Here is a 17,338-nt window from a genome sequence, read left to right as displayed (position 1 = left end):
GTGAGTGTGCTGCTGGGGGGACAGGAAAGGGGGGCTCCTCCCCCAGAGCTTGCTGCTGCCGGCAGGGAAACGGCTGGGGGAGTCCTCTTCTCTGGCCCCTGTCCCGGAGCAGCCTGCCTGCACCCCAAACTCATCCCCAGCCCTGCCCCACCCCAGAGTCCACACCCCCAGCCAGAGCTTTCACCCCCCACACCCTCAACCCTTTACCCCAGCCCTGAGCCCCTCCAACACACCAAACACCTCGTCTCCAGTCCCAACCAGAGCCCTCATCCACCACACCCTGACTCTCTGCCCGAGCCTCTCCAGCACCCCAAACACCTTATCCCCAGTCCCAGCCAGAGCCCTCACCCCCCCACACTCCTACTCTCGCCCTAAGCCCTTCCCACACTCCAAACCCCCCACTGCCAGCCCCAGACAGAGCCCTCACCCTGCACCCCATCCCTCTGCACCCCTCCCCTCCCCAAACTCCCTCCCAGAGCCTGCACCCTGCACCCCAATCCCCTGCCCCAGCCTAGGGCCTGCACCCCAGACCTCCTCCCTCCTCCTCCCTCACCCAAACTCCCTCCCAGAGCCTTGGGCAGGGGGGGCGGAGTTTGGGAGGGGGCGGGTTCTGGGCACCACCAAAATTTCTACAAACATGCCACCCCGTTAACATGGCTTGTGTAGTCATGGCAGAGTACCGGGAGCTCTCTAAAAAACCACCTCCACGAGGGGAATAGCTATCAGCACTGGTGCACGATCTGCACTGACGCTTTACAAGCGCTGAAACTTGCTGCACTCAGAGGTTGTTTTTTCACACCCCTGAGCGGAAAGTTGCAGCGCTGTAAAGTGACCGTGTAGACAAGCCCTAACTTTCTCTTTGTTAAATTAACTAGATTGAGGTCCTCCAGTCAATCACTATAAGGCACATTTTCTAGTCTTTTAATCATTCTTGTGCCTCTTTTCTGGACCCCCTCTAATGTATCAACTTCCTTTTTGATATTCCAGCCATGTGCACAGTCCAAGAAGGGACACAGAACAAAAATCCAACTGAAAGCTCCAGGCTACAGTCAGGTACACCTTTAAGTTCTCATGCACTAGTGCAAATCTGGCTGTGTTCGGGTCTCCCACCCGGCCAGTGAATCTTTATATCCCAATAAAACACTTGGTTCCCTTTTATTTATTAACTGATTTATTTCCATTTTCATTAAAACTTTTCTATTAATAGTGAGTGCACAATTTTTTTTTAACCAAAACAAATATTGAGTTTATCCCAACAGGACTCCTTGATCACAGACTTCTCCTCCGGGGCCAAGCAGGCAAATTGAAATAGAAATAACAGCCGAATAAATAAAGGGAGAGCAGAGTGAGGAAGCAGAGTTGCCTTGTGAAAATGTTTCCCACTAGAGTCCTAAACGGTGTTAGGAAGAGGCTAGAGTTTGAAAGAGTTTCATTGGGTTATCTAAGCTGGATACATGATCTGGTTCAGCACTGCACTGCATTGCTCTGTCCAGAGTGTAGAAATACCTCCCCATCGGCAAAAAAGACCCAAAGGGAGGGGTACACACTATTCATGCTGGACAATTCAAATCCAGTGGGATTCCTTCACTCCAATGGAAATGCTGCTACTGCCTCCCTTGGGTGGAGGACAACCATTACTTCCACCAGTGGAAGGGAGACACCAGGTATGTGTGTGTGGGGGGGGGGGCGAGGTGCCAGCTGAGGGGGACAGTTACTCTTGTGTATGTATTTTGTAGCCTGACCCAAAGTTGAGTATATACAATTGTAACTTGAGGATTAACAGGTTCTTGTCCCAAGATCAGGCCCAGTTAGATTATTGTAAAATTATCATATAATTTGGGAACCCTGATGTGCACAGGTGCAACACTCACAATATAAGAACTCTGTATATGTGTGTGTGTGGGTGTGTATATATATATACACACATGATTTATTAATAATTTAGCAAAGTTATACACACACTTAAACTCAACAAGGCAGATAGAGATAATACAGAAAGTCCATTTGGATGGTCAGACTTAAACCCTGGAATGTTAACCATCAGGGCCGGCTTTAGGAACTGCAGGGCCCGATTTGAATACCCGGCGGCGTCCAGGTCTTCGGTGGCACTTCGACGGCGAGGGGTCCTTCACTCACTCCAGACCCCCCACTGCCGAAATGCCGCCGAAGACCCAGAGCTAGTGAAGGACCCCCTGCCGCCGAAGTGCTGCCTAAGACCCGGACCGCCACCGGGTATGTAAAAAAATTAAAACGTTAAAAAGGTGCCTACGGCGCGGGGCCCGATTCCAGGGAATTGGGGGAATCGGCCTAAAGCCGGGCCTGTTAACCATTATCTTTCTCATCACCATCCGTTTTCTATAGGTTAGTATATGTACGATATTACCCTATTAGCACACACGTCAATTTGTTGTCCTGGCGCCTTTGCGGTCCGACATTCTGTCCAGAACCCTACAGATGCTGGTGTCAGCTATGTTCTGTGGGTGGCCGATGTCGGAATTCTGGACAATATTATCCCTCTGGCGTGCTGCTTTCAGTTCCCCATAACTTATGAGTTACTTAAGTTTATCTATGCCAAAGGTTACAGGCCTTAAGTCTCACACTATCTGCTAAAGCCAAATCTTACAGGATAAATGCTGGCAGGTTCCTTGCATTGCTACTAAATACAGTAAAGCAGAATAATAAAGCAATGACTCCAGTACAGGTACACTGGCTCACTGGGCTACCATTTCTATGTCCTCAGGCCACCCCTTGTGCACAGGACTAAATGACTCAGGGGGCCCTGGGGAACCAGCCCTCCCCCCGCGCCCAGCAGCTCTGTCTCCTGCCCCAGGTGTCCCAAGGTCCCCTTGCTGCCCTTGTGAGTGGGGCGGCGCAGGGGTAGCTCCCGCAGCGCCGGGCTTTCCCGGGCAGGGAGGGGGCGCTGCGCTGGCTCCGAGGCCAGGTCCTAGAATAACCCCCTCCCCCCGGTCCGGGTGCGGGACACTCCCTCCCCCCGGGCGGAGGGTGCCCCCGGCGGCCCCGCGGGGAGGGGCTGTCCCGGCCCCGGCGCTGCAGCAGGAGGCGGGGAGCTGGTCCCCCCGCGGTAGCCGCCTCTCGCTCCCTGCCAGGGCACCAGCAGGGGCACTCGGGCTGGCTCCGGGGGGATGCGCCTGCCGTGGGACCGCCCCGGGACCCGCAGCCCCATGGGGGGCCCGGCACGGCAGCTCAGCGTCCCAGCAGCCGCGGCCACCGCGCTCCTGCTCCTCCCGGTAAGTGTCCGGTGATGCAGGGGGGCAGAGCCGCTTCCCCGGGAGGGACACGCGCCTGGCCCCGCTCCGGAGCCGCCGGGTGGGGTGTGTGTGTGGGGGGGAGGGGGCGCCCCTGGGATCGCACCCCTGAGTCATCCAGCCCGGGCAAAGCGATTCACCCCCTTCTAGCTCCCTAATAGCCCCTCTCCACCCCCAGCTCCCTGCCCCCGGGCAAAGTCACCTCTGATCCCCGGGACCGCAAGTCACCTGCTCGCCCCCCAAACAGAGCCACGGTACCCCAAAGCCCCCCCCCCCACCGGGCACAGTCCCCCCCCCCCCCCCGGCCGTCCCCAGAGCCAGGGCACTGAGCGAGCAGGACCCATCGGGACTGCAATTTACCCCCTTCCAGCTCTAAATAACTGATCTATACCGCACACAGTTCCCTCCGTGCCATTGCTGATCATCCAGCAATGGCACTGAGCCAGCAGGACCCGCTGGGATCACAATTCACCCGCTGTCTCCCAAGTAGACCCTGCTATGCCTCAGTTTATCCACCCTGCAGGAAAATCACCCACCGATCACCCCACAAACCCTCCACACTGAGTGATCAGACCCCCCTGGGGTAGCAGCTCAGCCCCCAAACACCTCCCCAGTGCCACAATTTTATCTCAGCCACTCTCCCCTTAATTCCCCCACTGACCAATGAGCTCAGGATTTGACTCCATCCTCCTCCAGGATGTAGACCGTCCTCCAGTAACTTTCTCTAGTAACCATCCTGAAATAAGTGATCAGAAAAGCTCCCTCCTCAAAGAATCCTTCCGTCATTTTTCAGTATAGTCCCAGTGCCCTAGCAAGCTGATTTCACTGCAGTATCTTTAATGGGCTAACGCAGTGATAGCTGGTCTAGATATCTGAAATTCAGTCTCTGCTTCCCTAATTCCTGGTGGTGGAGTGCCAGGTTACCTTCTCACAGTAGGAATCAGAAATAGCATTGGGCTAAGTCAGTAAATCCACCATTCTACGAAATCCTTCTCAATGTTTGCTCAGAGTTTTCCCCTGGGCAATCTTTACACAGATTCCTCCTCCCCCCTTAATAATAAGCATCCCCTACCGCAAATGCTTTGCCAGATCGATGAGGGAACTGGATTGTCCTAGCTCATCCCAGACTTAAACTTTCCAAGCCAGCTTCCTTATCCAACCTCAAAGCGCATGAAACTGTGAATTGTAATCTGCAAAGCAAATTTTGGGGATTAAACCCCCCAATGATTCTGCATTGCAGACCCCATGGTGAGAAAAGAAACAGAGATGATCACTCCATCTCCTACCTCTCTAAGTTCAGTCTTTAACATTCCTTTAAGATAGGTTTGTTTCCTCTTGCTTTGTCTTCTATTGTTATTTAAATATTCAGCCTCTCCCAGGAAAAAAAACCCATATGTATCTATGAAGAAAACTGTACAATGGAATCATATGGCTGATGTTTGCAAAGTGCATTGAAAAACATTGATTGATATTGGAACACAAATAGGGGAAGGTACAAGCGTATTATCTAAGGCTACATCTTCACTACAGGGGGGATCGATTTAAGATACGCAAATTCAGCTACGCGAATAGCGTAGCTGAATTCGACGTATCGCAGCCGACTTACCCCGCGGTAGGGATGGCGGCAAAATCGACCTCTGCGGCTTCCCGTCGACGGCGCTTACTCCCACCTCCGCTGGTGGAGTAAGAGCGTCAATTCGGGGATCGATTGTCGTGTCCCAACGGGACACGATAAATCGATCCCCGAGAGGTCGCTTTCTACCCACCGATTCAGGCGGGTAGTGTAGACCCAGCCTAAGTCTCTGCCTCCATGCTCTCCTTTCTGAGTCCAGGAAGATTGGCTTCATGGCATCTCTCCTGACCTTTGCCTTCCATTCCATACCCCTTCCCAGACTTCTGCCTCTCATCTCCCACCTCCCAAACTCTAGCCCAGCCAGATCAGGTCAGTTTACAGTTATACACGTTTATATTGTAAATGTTGCTTTTTATACACTTAATAACTGTTTCCTTTTTTTAATGGTCCCACCAATCCACCCCCAAAACAGTCAAAGGCAATTCTGTTCAGCAAGGCTAACGGAGGAAAACAAATCTGAAGTTTCTAGACTAAACCCATTTTAGAGCTATGATGAGCCAAAAAAAAGAAGTGTTTGTTTGTTCCCAAAAGTGATAGCCAAATTTTCGGAACGCCATATCTTTGGATTTATTTTCTTTTGCCAAACTTCCCATAAGTAAGTAAATAAATAATATTAAAATGTAACCTAGGATGAGTAGGAGAATGTACAATTTCAGGAAGATCAGTGTCTTTGCGGGGGGGGGGGGGGGAGTTGAGTGTGTGTGTGTGTTTGTGTTTCTTGTGGGGGAAGCAGAGGTTTGTGTGTGTAGAGAACTGGGTTTATAATGGAGAGCTAACTTCAACCTTAACTATGGAATGGCTGCTGCTGCCCCAAAATAATAATTAATACATGGCACTTACAGGTGTTTTAGTTCTTTAAATCCCTGGATTTCAAAGTGTTTCACAAAAGTGTGACTCGCTATCCCCGTTTTACAGCTGGAGAAACTGTAGCACAGAGAGGTTATGACCAACAATTTCAAACTTCGGCTCCAATCCAGCAAAGCCCTTAAGCATATACTTAACTTTAAACAATTAAGATGTCCCACTGAAGTTAAAGGACTATTTGCATTTGGGGAATTAAGGACATGTGTAATTGTTTGCAAGATCAGGACCTTACACACCTAAATAAAAATGGCTTGATTTACAGAGAGGACTGAGCAATCAGATTTCCACAAGAGTTGTGTGTTCTCAGCACTTCTGAAATGAGGCCACTTTCGATATAGATTTGGGCACACAACTTAAAAAGGATGGTTTAAATGATTTATCCAAGGTCACATAGCAAGTCAGTGGTAGAGCTGGGAATGCAACTCTATACTTACGTTTTCTAGCCAACTGTTATATATGATGTACTAGAAATTTTATATACATAAAGGTAAAGAAAAGAAGAATAAAAAATGGTGACTTAGTCCTTGTGACCTATAAAGCCTTTGCGGAGCACACATGGTTTTGGGGAGAGTTTTCATTTTAAAACAACCCAACAAAGCAGTCTTTGAATCAGAAGAGAAAACATGATGGTCCGTTAAACTTCTAATTGATATGCCCTCCTGTAACTGAAAAACAGCCGTGGCAATTTGAACAATATCTGGTAAGTGATGGTAGTTTAAAACCATTCTTAGACTGAGTGCCAAATTTCAGTCTAGGTTTGAATTAATGTAAAATAAGTGTTTTATAATAAGAACATTGGCAACTGCTTAACCAGCATTGCTATAATATTTTGGCAGGGTTTTCCTTTGTAGCCATAGCATAGCAATTACAGTGCATTCACAGAAAACAGTTTTAAGTGGGGCAAAATTGTTTGCATGACTCAATCAGTAGTTTTGCCTTGAAATGTTTCAGTGAATGAATGAAATCCATGGGTACACTTAGCCAGGGGGGAAATAACCTTCAGCCTTTGTCCTTGTGAGGCATCTGCCAAAAATTTACAACCACTTGGAGAGAAAAAATAATTGATAAACCCTCTAAATTCTTAGGCTCCATTCCTGCAAACTGATCCCCCTGTGTGAATCTTTATGCCCATGGGGAACCCCATTGATATCAACGGAGCTCTGTTCAGGAGCAGAATTCTGTCTAGATCTCATTGCAGGGTCAAGGCCTTTAGAGCCAGATTTGTCCTCACCCCCACACCGTACTTACAGCTCCTACTGCTGTCAGAGAGTCATTGTGCATGCGTATCTGAGGGAAGAATTTTGCCCCAAAGGTGAATTCTGCCTTTTTCTAAGGCATTTCTAAACTTAATCATCATCCTTTCATGTGTTAATGATGAGTACAGAAGTCTGGTATGAATCTGACTATTTTCGATTTCTGAAAATGATTCACAATAAAAATGAGAAGTTAATGGGATACTGTCAACTTAAAAAAAATCACATTTTTGCCCCCTAGTTTATGAAACCTGAAAACATTTTAGAAATATAATAATAGATATGACCTTTTCACTCTGTAGGTAAGTTCACTTTCTGATTTTTGTTCTGAGCTCCGCTGGTATAAATAGACTAGTTAGCTTCACTTTGGAATCTGGTCAGTTTCTAATGAATGTCACTTTGGGTCTGTCTACACTGCAGCTGGGAGGGAGACTGCCAACCTGGGTGGATGGACTTGCACTAGCAGGGCTCGAGTTAGTACACTCAAAATAGCAGTCTGGACACTGTGGCTCAGGCTTGACTTGGGCTCTCAAGTGGCGTGAGAGACCAAGCTCCAGCCGAAACTTCAATGTTCACGCTGGTGCTTTTAGCAGGCTAGCGCAAGCATCTGCCTACCTGGGCTGGGAGGCTCACTCTCAGATGCAGTCTAGACATACCCTTTCAGCTGTCATGGGCTAGCATGGTGCTGCCATGTTTGGATTGCAAACACAGCAGGGAATTTTTGTTTGGGAAAATAAACTCTCCTTTGGAATAAAAAAAAAAAGACAGTACTTCCATTGGGTTAGTATTTTTGCAAAAGCTTATTCTTCTTCTCAGTCAGGGCCGGTGCAACCACTAGGCGAACTAGGCAGTGGCCTAGGGTGGCAAGTTGTTGGGGGTGCCCGGGCCGTCCTCAGGCATAGGCAGCAGGGTAGGGCACCTGAAAATTTGGGGCACCACTGGGTCTTAGTGTCCACCCTCCTGGTTTTCCTATCCCTGTTCTGACTCTTCCTGCAGACTCTGAGTCTTCCTGGGAAGGGGATCTAGTAGTTAAAAGAGAAACAGTCTCCAGCCTGCCAGACCTAAAGCCACAAGACTCTCTGTAGCACAACACTGAAACTGTTAAAGAGCCATTCAAGGGATAATGAAGACATTCAACAGGCATTTGCCAACCCCCAGGTATCTGTCAGTTTCTGAATGTACTGACAAAAACAGTTGTGCATGACTGTAATATTTACTCAGAACATGTCAGTCTACAGGACCTTAGTTTAAAATTTGCTTTAAAAATATTTCATTAGTGAGTTGAAGATTATAAAATCACATCTCTAAAAAATCATTGCATAGATTTTTAGATGCACAATCATCTTTAGCCTTAAATGCTTGGATCTTCAGACATATGGCTTTTAAATAAATTCTTCAAAAGACCACCCTTATCTAAAATACACATTTTAATTACTATAGTAAAAAAACTTACTTCCAAAGTCTTCCTGTCCTTTCTGTCCATCCATTTCTCCCTTCACCCCCTCCCCCATTGAAGGAAGCAACAGCCCTTTGCTTCTAGATAGCTGGACAGAGTTTCCCTTTCTTTACTTCTGACTATCTGATGAACTAGTTTTAAGCAAAATCAGTACCTTAGTAAGATATAAAATCCTTTGTTATGCCTAAAATCTTTGGAAACATATTTTTTAAAGTTGGTGAAATTTCATAAACGTGTATTGTTATGGAGATCACACACCGTAAAGTAGTGTTCCCTTTTTCTAAAAGCAATGAACATTGTTATGAACACACTAAATCTTTGTGACTCAGCACCCGATCCGGCGGGTAGCAATCGATCTATTGGGGATCAATTTATCGTGTCTAGTGAAGACACGATAAAATCCATCCCCGTTGGTTCTGCCATCGACTCCGGAAATCCACCGCAGCAAGAGGTGGAAGCGGAGTCGACAGCGGCGCGGCAGCGGTCGACTCGCCGCTATCTTCACAGCCAGGTAAGTCGACCTAAAATACCCAACTTCAGCTACGCTATTCACGTAGCTGAAGTTGCGTATCTTAGGTCGACTCCCCCCCGTAGTGTAGACCTAGCTTGATTCATTTAAAATAATGTCTATTTCAGTGAGTTAAATATGTAGTAATCTGGAATGATTACTTTATGAAGGCTTAAGAGTACATTTAAAATATAAAATCAGCTTAGAAATACTGATTAAGAAAATTTAAAACAGAGAAGAGCTGCATCATGTATTCCATAATATTTAATGTTGTATTCAGCAAGACAGCTGACTCACCCTTACTACAACATTTTTGCAAATAAATGTCTGACAAACTTCAGGGCATATCAAAAAACCTGTGACTGACATTTTTTATTCCCAAGTTTAGTGCTTTTAATTAGGTATCTTCTGCATGTCCATTCTGCGTGAGGGAGAGGGTACAGGTGTCTCTGCGGGCAACTTTGACTCTCCGCCACCGTGAGGCAGGCCGGGTGTCTTCTTGTTCTTTCTGCCTTGTCCCTCCGCCCCTGCCCCCGCCGGGCTGCAAGCTCAGGCTGCTGTCAGGCATAGGGGCACCAGTTTAATAATACTACATAGGGCTTGCGGGGGCGGTGAGCCCCAGCCGTGGAGGAGCCGGTGCGGCGCAGGGAGGCAGGAGCCCTGCAAAGGCGGCGGCGCCGCTAGCGGGGAGCAGCAGCGCCCCCGCCCATCCTGCCCAGGCTGCGGCCTGGCACCCCCCTGGGGGGTCCCTTCAGACTGCAGCAGATGCATGCGGGCAGAGGCCCCCATGCGCCCCCAGCTCCCCCCTCGCCACGCTCAGGCTCTGCGGCTCCTGGGCATGTGAGCCGCTGCCGGGGCGTGGGGCTCTGAGACTGCTCTGGGAGGGGAGGGGCAGCGGTGGCTCACACTCTCGGGAGGCGCAGAGCCCGAGCTCGGCGAGGGAGGAGCCGGGGGGTGCATGGGGGCCTCTGCCCACATGCATCTGCTGCATGAGCCCCCAGAAGGCAGCTCCTCCCTGCTGAGCTGCTGCAGTTGCCCAAGCCCGGCAAAGCCAGTGAGTGGACACGGGGCGGGGGCCGCTGGGGTGGGGTAGGGAGGGCTCACGGGGGGGGGGGTGCACCCTCCGGGGGAGTTCAGGGGGCGGGGAGGTGGGAACCTGGTCTGGGGAGCAGCCCCTGGGCACGGCTGGCCCCTGGGGTCTATAAAGGCTCGTTGGGATTTGGCCCTCAATGAACCGATGTTACCAGGGGCGGGGGAGGCGCAAGGTGGAAGTTTCGCCTAGGGTGCAAAATATCCTTGCACCGGCCCTGCTCTCAGTACCTATAAACTAAATTAAGTGGGCCTTGCCCTGTTACACACATCTTTTTCTACCCTCTTTTTCTAACAACCCACAGCAGTTCGATCATTCTGTATTCTGCAGATTGCCCTTTAAAGGCTAACTTGATTCTTGTATCTAAGGAGTTGGAGCTGTCCAACAAAACACAAAAATCCCTAGCACTTCCTGATATATGGTGCTTTATATCTTCAAAGCATTGCATAGACATTAACAGCCCCTTTTTGCCTTTTTATAAGTGCCGCAAATCTAGCCTTGGAAGTTCTGCATTTTCATCTAGATTTCCTTATCAACCCACCAATAAAAATATAATTAATGTATTTACTGATAAGTCTTTTGTATCTTGGTAGAGTTGAAAATATCTGTATTATTTTTGAATCAGGCTAGATTTGGATAAACAGCTTTTCCAGAAGAGTTTTATAAACTTAGCCTTAGCCGTTGCTACTAAGAAGAAACTATGTATGTATAGGCGAATAAACAGAAACTGGTCAGTTAACAGTGTGACTACTGTTGAATAAGAGACTTTCTCTTTCCAGTCATTGGTGGCAAAAATTGCATGTTAATGTCATCAGATGGTGTCTACATTTATGCAGATTATATTTTCAGTTTCTGAAGCGGGGAGGGGTTGATAGACATTTCTTGCGGTGTTCTTTCTGTTGATTAAAAGGGGGTGTCTTACCACATCATGCTTCCAGTAGCATTCTGAGTCTGCGGGAATTTGGATCAGACCTTACAAACGGAGGTCCTGTCTGCTCTGTGTGCGTGGACAGAATTCATGTCACTTTGGACATGTGTGATTTGGGGATGCTCGTGTCCTGAAGGGCTGAGACTCGTGATTATCCGGATCTGGGAGTGAGTTCTAGGTTTGAGAGTGAGTTGCTGAACTGCTCACACAAGTTTGATTCTTGAGACTGGCAGCCCCATTGTAGAACTAACTGTACAGAACACTTGGAATCTGTCATCATTTCGAAATGATCTAATTAAAACCAATGTTTGGGATACAATTCGGTGTGTTTGCACCAAACAAAAAGAAAATGCTTTTGGCCTTTTTGGGTACTGAAATGTACACCTTTGACAGCGCTATTTAAATGGTGCAAGAAAACAAAACTAATTAGAACTCTGTAAAGTACAGCGTAACCCTGACAGAATGACTAACAGCTCTCTTGGTTGAGTTTGCAGGGAAAGTAAATAGTGACCAATACAGATGGAGTTTAAAAGACATTTGTTCTCCCACTGCAATATTAAACTCTTGCCCTGCTACTGCTAGTTTAATATGCAGGGGCTGGAATGCAGCCGTCTGCCCCCTGGGGCTGTGTTGTAATTTCTCTTACTGTTACATGAGTGCGTGGGATGGTGGAGGTGTTCTGAGTAGTACATTTCTGCATTGGGTTGTGTGGAGGCTGCCTCCTGCTGGAATGTCTTTTCAGATGGAAAGGCAAGTGGAGTGGCTGAAGAATACAGGAACTCCTCACCTAATATCGTCCTGGTTAACGTTGTTTTGTTGTTACGTTGCTGATCAATTAGAGACCGTGCGCATTTAAAGTAGCCCAATGCTCCCTTCTAACGTTGTTTGGCAGCCGCCTGCTTTGTCCACTGCTTGCAGAAAGAGCAGCCTGTTGGAGCTAGCTGGTGGGGGCTTGGAACCAAGGTGGACCAGCAGCTCCCCCTATCAGCTCCCCGCTCCCCTAAGTTCCCTGTGCAGCAGCTGTCCAGCAGGCTAGCAATTGCCGGCAGTTCAGCTGTCCCTCCCCCCACTGCCTTGTGCTGCTCCTGCCCTCTGCCTTGGAGCTGCTCCCAGGAGCCTCCTGCTTGTGCAGGGGGGGGGTAGAAGAGGGGGGCTAATGTCAGAGTGTCCCCCTCCCCCCTACTCCTGCCCCCTGCTTACCCCCTTCTCCATATAGAGCAGGGTGGGACACAACAGGGCTCAGGAGGGAGTGAGCTTGCTGGCCGCAACCAAGGTTCACACTCATCATTGCTAGGTACAGTATTAAATTGTTTGTTTAAAACTTATACTCTGTGTGTGTGTGTGTGTGTATATATATATACACACACACAGTATAAGTTTTAATATATATATATATATAGTTTTTTGTCTGGTGAAAAAAATTTCCCTGGACCCTAATCCCACCCCCCATTTACATTAATTCTTGTGGGGAAACTGGCTTCGCTTAACATCGTTTTGCTTAAAGTCTCATTTTTCAGGAACATAACTACAACATTAAGCGAGGAGTTACTGTAGGTGAATTGATGATAGTGATTTTGCAGAGCAACCTGCTTTCCTAATCGGTGTTAAAATGCACGTGGACACCAATTAAAGCACCCTGGACAGGCTGTGGGGATTGATCCCAGGATCGAGAAGCATGAGGCCTGCTGCTTGAATTAACGCATCAGATTCATCAACCTAGCGGCAGTGGCAGACTTAAAAAGCTCTTCTATGGTCTGGCCACTATAGAGGAGCAAAGACCCATGCTGGTTTAATGGGGGCTACGCATGCAAATGAACAGTTATACACCATGGCCCAGATCCAGTGCCGTGCTTTGCAGAATGAAGAGCATGAGTGCAGCTTCTCTGAATTCCAGTCCCTAGAGCAACTTAGAGCAGCCCCAGGCCTCCACCACGTCCCTCTGATGGAGCTGTGAATGAGGGTGACGCAGGCAGGGCCGGCTCTGGCTTTTTTGCCGCCCCAGGCAAAAAAGCCTCCCGCCGTGCCCCGACGGGGAGCGCGGCAAGGGAGGGCGCCAAGCCCGGCTGCGGCCCCGCTCTCCCCGGCCGGCCGGAGCGCCAGGGGAGGGCGGAGAGCCCAGCCGCGGCCCCACTCTCCCCGGCTGGCCAGAGCACCGGGGAAGGGCGGCCCCACTCTTCCCGGCCGGCCGGCCGGAGCGCCGGGGGGAGGGCAGAGAGCCCGACCAGGGCCCCACTCTCCCCAACCGGCCGGAGCACCGGGGAAGGGCGGCCCCGCTCTTCCTGGCCGGCTGGAGCACCGGGGGGGGAGGGCAGAGAGCCCGGCCGGGGCCCCGCTCTCCCCGGGTGAGTGCCGCCCCCCCTCCAGGTGTCACCCCAAGCACATGCTTGGAGGGCTGGTGCCTGGAGCCGGCCCTGGATGCAGGGCCACCCATGCTGCCCCTATGCAACCGAGTGCAGTCCCAAGGGGGCTGTGCTGTCCTTCCTATGGCCTCTTTACACTGTAGCCAGGGACAGAGTCGGGGCCAATATTTTAACACATGGGGACATGGTATTTTCTTTTCACATTAGCACCAAGTTACAGTCTCTGCCTGGTTTGAATAAAGCATGGAGTATTATTATGAAGAATTAAAAAAGTGAACGTTGCTAGTTATTGTTCAGGGTCTGGTCTTCAACCCCTGAACATAACTCAAAGCAGTGGAAATTGCTCAGGGAAGTTGTGAAGGACCCATGCCCCTTCCAAGTGCTGAACGTGACCCCGCCAGCCCATGGAGTGAAGGACAAGGCTCCTGAAGGATGTGACAGTGTAACACTGACAGACCCAGATCGGCAGGCGGGATTGAACCTGGGACCTCTGGAGCTTAGTGCATGAGCCTCTACGGCATGAGCTAAAAGCCAACTGGCGGTTCGCTAAGACTGTAGCAGATTCATTTATCTCTCTCTCTAAGTGGTCTTGGTGCCATTAGATGGGACACACCACCACACCCAGGAGGTGTGTGGGTTTTAACAGCACAATCTGTTTCCACTAGATTGTTGGCGTTTGACCTGCAGCCCATGATTTGAAGGAAAAGATCATGGCTCCTTTACCCCCCCCTCCCCCCCGCAGGCAGAGTATGATGAGACTTTTGGGGGTGGGGGAAACTTGATTGGATGAATCCAATATATGGATCAGTCAGAACCGTTCCCCTTTAGAGGCTGTAATTCAGGAAAGCACTTAAGCACATGCTTAATTTTAAGCAAGTTAGGTATTCCATCCCTCTTCAGGGAAGTATTTAAGCAGATGCTTAACGTAAGCTCGTGGTGGTAAGTCCCGCAGGCTTTAATGGGAGCTAAAGAATGTGCTTATAATTCAGCATGTGCTTACTTGCTTTGCTGTATGGTGACCTGACTTAAGATCTTCCCATTCCAGGCAGGTTTATATTCTCTCTTCTGTGTTGTGTGGCTGCACAGAGTCGATCCTGTGTGAGAGCTGAAGAACACTGGCTTGACTGGAAGAACGTACCACACCCGTTAGCCAGTGGTTTGCCTAGCCACCTAGTTGCATGTAAATGAGAAGGAGAGGCACAATTGGAAACGATAATGCTTATTTCTTATAGAGGGCTTTTCATCAGCAGATCTCAAAGCGCTTCACAGTATTTGTCCTCGCAACACCCCTGTGAAGCATTATCCTCTCTACTCTAAACATGGGGAACTGAGACACGGGAAGGCTAAGTGACTTGTCCAAGATCACACAGGAAGTCCATGGCAGAGCAGGGAATTGAATGAGGTTCTCCTGTGTCCTAAGGCAGTGCTGTAACCACTGGACTATCCTTCCCTTCCTGAGAAGTTGCATGAGTTGATGGAACTTAGATAAGAGATGATGGAGAATTTTTTTCTTAAGAGAACTATACTGGCGTTTCTTCTTTTTTTTGCGGGGGGGGGGGTGAGGGTGGGGAGTATCTTTTGAGGCTGAGTGGCACAGTGAGCTAATTCACTAGCTTTTTTCCTCTCTGGGAAGCTGGGTTTGAGTCTTAGGCCACAAATCAAAATGAGTTGTGAGGTCCAGCAGGACATTGGTTTACAGAATCAAATGACTACGTACCGCAAAATGCGGCTATATTAGCAAACTTGGGTGAGTAGGTTCAGAAGGATCAGGGATTCTTGGACCCAGGGCTGAGGTACATCAGCATGCCCATCTGAAGAAGACCTCCTATGCTGGGCTACTGGTGTGTGGCCTGCACTTTAATGAGCCACTCATTCCCACACAGGTGTTCAGTGAAAGAAAACATAAGTGGCTAACGGAAATAGGGGTGGTATAAACCTCATTTGATTTTGCAAAAAGGCAGATGGGCCCCCACAGCTCTGCTGTCATGGGAGAAGAGTAACTGCTCAACCAGCGGGCTTTGCTTTGCTTTTGTTACACTGCACTCTTTAATTGTGTTTCCAGAGGGAAGGAAGACACTGCTCCACTAACCTGTGCTTCTCTGGACATAAACTAGCAATTTTTATATTTAATTGGGCAGTTGCTCTGAGCAGCTCCTTTAGGATTTTGTTCACCTCTGTGTGTTTCAGAAAGCGGGGACTTTTCTTCAAGTGAACACTTGATCTCCTTGTGACTGGAGTGCTTAGCATTAATGAGGTTAAAAGCTGTCTTTGAGTTAGGGGAATTTCTTGAATTAATTTCTTATTACTTGGTTTATTAAAAAAAAAAGGGAAAGTCCTTGCTGATTTGAGTCCTGCAGATCAAACCTACCAGATAACACATGGCTTAAATATAAACAAAGGGCTCAAGTTAGAAGCCACACCACCTCCAGAAATATTATTACAGCCAATAGGATTTCTGCATATGCAAAGCTGCAGCTGGGGGCCTTGAAAATGAAAAGAATCAGCTGATGGATTAAAACATAGGTTGCATGCACTTAAAGTTGTTCCCGTTGTTGCCTCTTGATCTGACCAAAGTGTGGGATAGAAAGGGGTCATTTTAAATTGTTGGACGCCAAGTAATTTTATTTTAAAAATTACCAAATATGTTTAGTTTAGAGAAACAAGAAAGGGTTGACTTTTAGTCACTGTTTCTCTTATTGCCAGTTCAGGGATGTGACTCCCACATACCTAGGGGACACCACAATTAAAACAAAGCAAACTAATCACAATTTTTAACCATGGCTATTTTATTATTAAAGAAAGGTGGGGGGAAAAGCATTCAACCAATACAAATGACAGAACACACGTAATAAACTAGTTACTCCCATTACAATCTCTTCTGTGGGTCTCTCTGGAGAGTTTTAAGAGACATTTCACCGTTGAGAATGAACGGCTTCTGGGGGGTGTTCTTGGTTTGGGAAGTTAAGACCAAAGTATATTATTTCCTAAATTTACTGTGAGCCCAGCTTAGGATCTCATGGATACATAAACTGTTTATAAGTGGGCAAAATAATTTCTTAAAGGACAGGTGGGTCCTGTTTGGCATATCATTGATAACTTAAACAGTTTATACTTGGGCACAGACCCTATGAAACTGAAGGAAATCTTTCAATCAGTTACTTAGAAGATGCTATTTAAGGAGCTGCCTTAAGACAGGCCAATTACAAATATTAAGAATCTTTAATTAAATTCCACTGTTTCTCTATTTACCAATTTTCAGGGGTGAAAGTAACTTAAAGGACTTACCGGTACGCTGGAGTCCTGAGCAGGGGTTGTGGCCTCAACCGGAAGAGGCTGGGCCTTTAAATACCCGGGACCTTTAAATCAAGATTTAAAGGCACAGGGGCTCTGGCTGCAGCTGGGAGCCCTGGGGCTTTAAATCACTCCCAGAGCTACTAGCTGCAGAGGCGATTTAAAGGGCCAATTTAAAGGGCCCGGGGCTCAGGCCACCGCTAGTGCAGCGGAGCTCTGGGCCCTTTAAATTGCCAATGGAGCCCTGACGCTGCTACCCCGGGGCTCTGGCAGCAGGGCTCTGACGGTGATTTAAAGGGCCCAGAGCTCCAGCCACTGCAGGGAGAACCGGGCCCTTTAAATCACCAGCCTGAGGAAGCCGGTCCAATCCGTCACGGCGTACTGGCTCTTGCCGATACGCCATACCAGACTGGACCCAGGGCCAGTGCTACCATTAAGGCGAACTAGGTGGTTGTCTAGGGCGCCAAGATTTGGGGGCGCCAAAAAGCGGTGCCCCCAATTTTTTTTACAGCGTTCCTCCCTGAGTGCGCAGTCGCCGCTCCACTTCTCCTGCCTCCCAGGCTTGCAGCGCCAATCAGCTGTTTGGCACCACAAGCTTGGGAGGAGAATTAGAGCAGGGGCGGCATGCTCGGGGAGGAGGCGGAGCAGAGGTGAGCTGGGGTGGGGAGCTGCTGCATGGCTTCCCGGTG

At 48.7% G+C, this 17,338-nt stretch overlaps 1 protein-coding gene across 4 annotated transcripts in view; it reads left to right on the top strand.

Moving 5' to 3' along the window:
- Nucleotides 1–3,067: 3,067 nt before the first annotated feature.
- Nucleotides 3,068–17,338, top strand: part of CRHR2 (corticotropin releasing hormone receptor 2) — a 272,679-nt gene continuing 258,408 nt past the window's right edge. For 3 of the 4 annotated variants that reach the window (XM_054016597.1, XM_054016601.1, XM_054016599.1), the window contains exon 1: nt 3,068–3,248. In XM_054016597.1, the coding sequence (XP_053872572.1) occupies nt 3,144–3,248 (105 nt within the window). In that variant the 5' untranslated portion in view covers nt 3,068–3,143. The remainder of the gene's footprint in view (nt 3,249–17,338) is intronic. The other variant, XM_054016598.1, reaches the window with a different exon arrangement.

This window comes from Malaclemys terrapin, chromosome 2 (genome assembly GCF_027887155.1).
Source record: "Malaclemys terrapin pileata isolate rMalTer1 chromosome 2, rMalTer1.hap1, whole genome shotgun sequence".
Classification (NCBI taxonomy): domain Eukaryota; kingdom Metazoa; phylum Chordata; order Testudines; family Emydidae; genus Malaclemys; species Malaclemys terrapin.
Note: the sequence above shows the minus strand (reverse complement) of the source record. Positions and strands in the feature narration are given on the sequence as shown.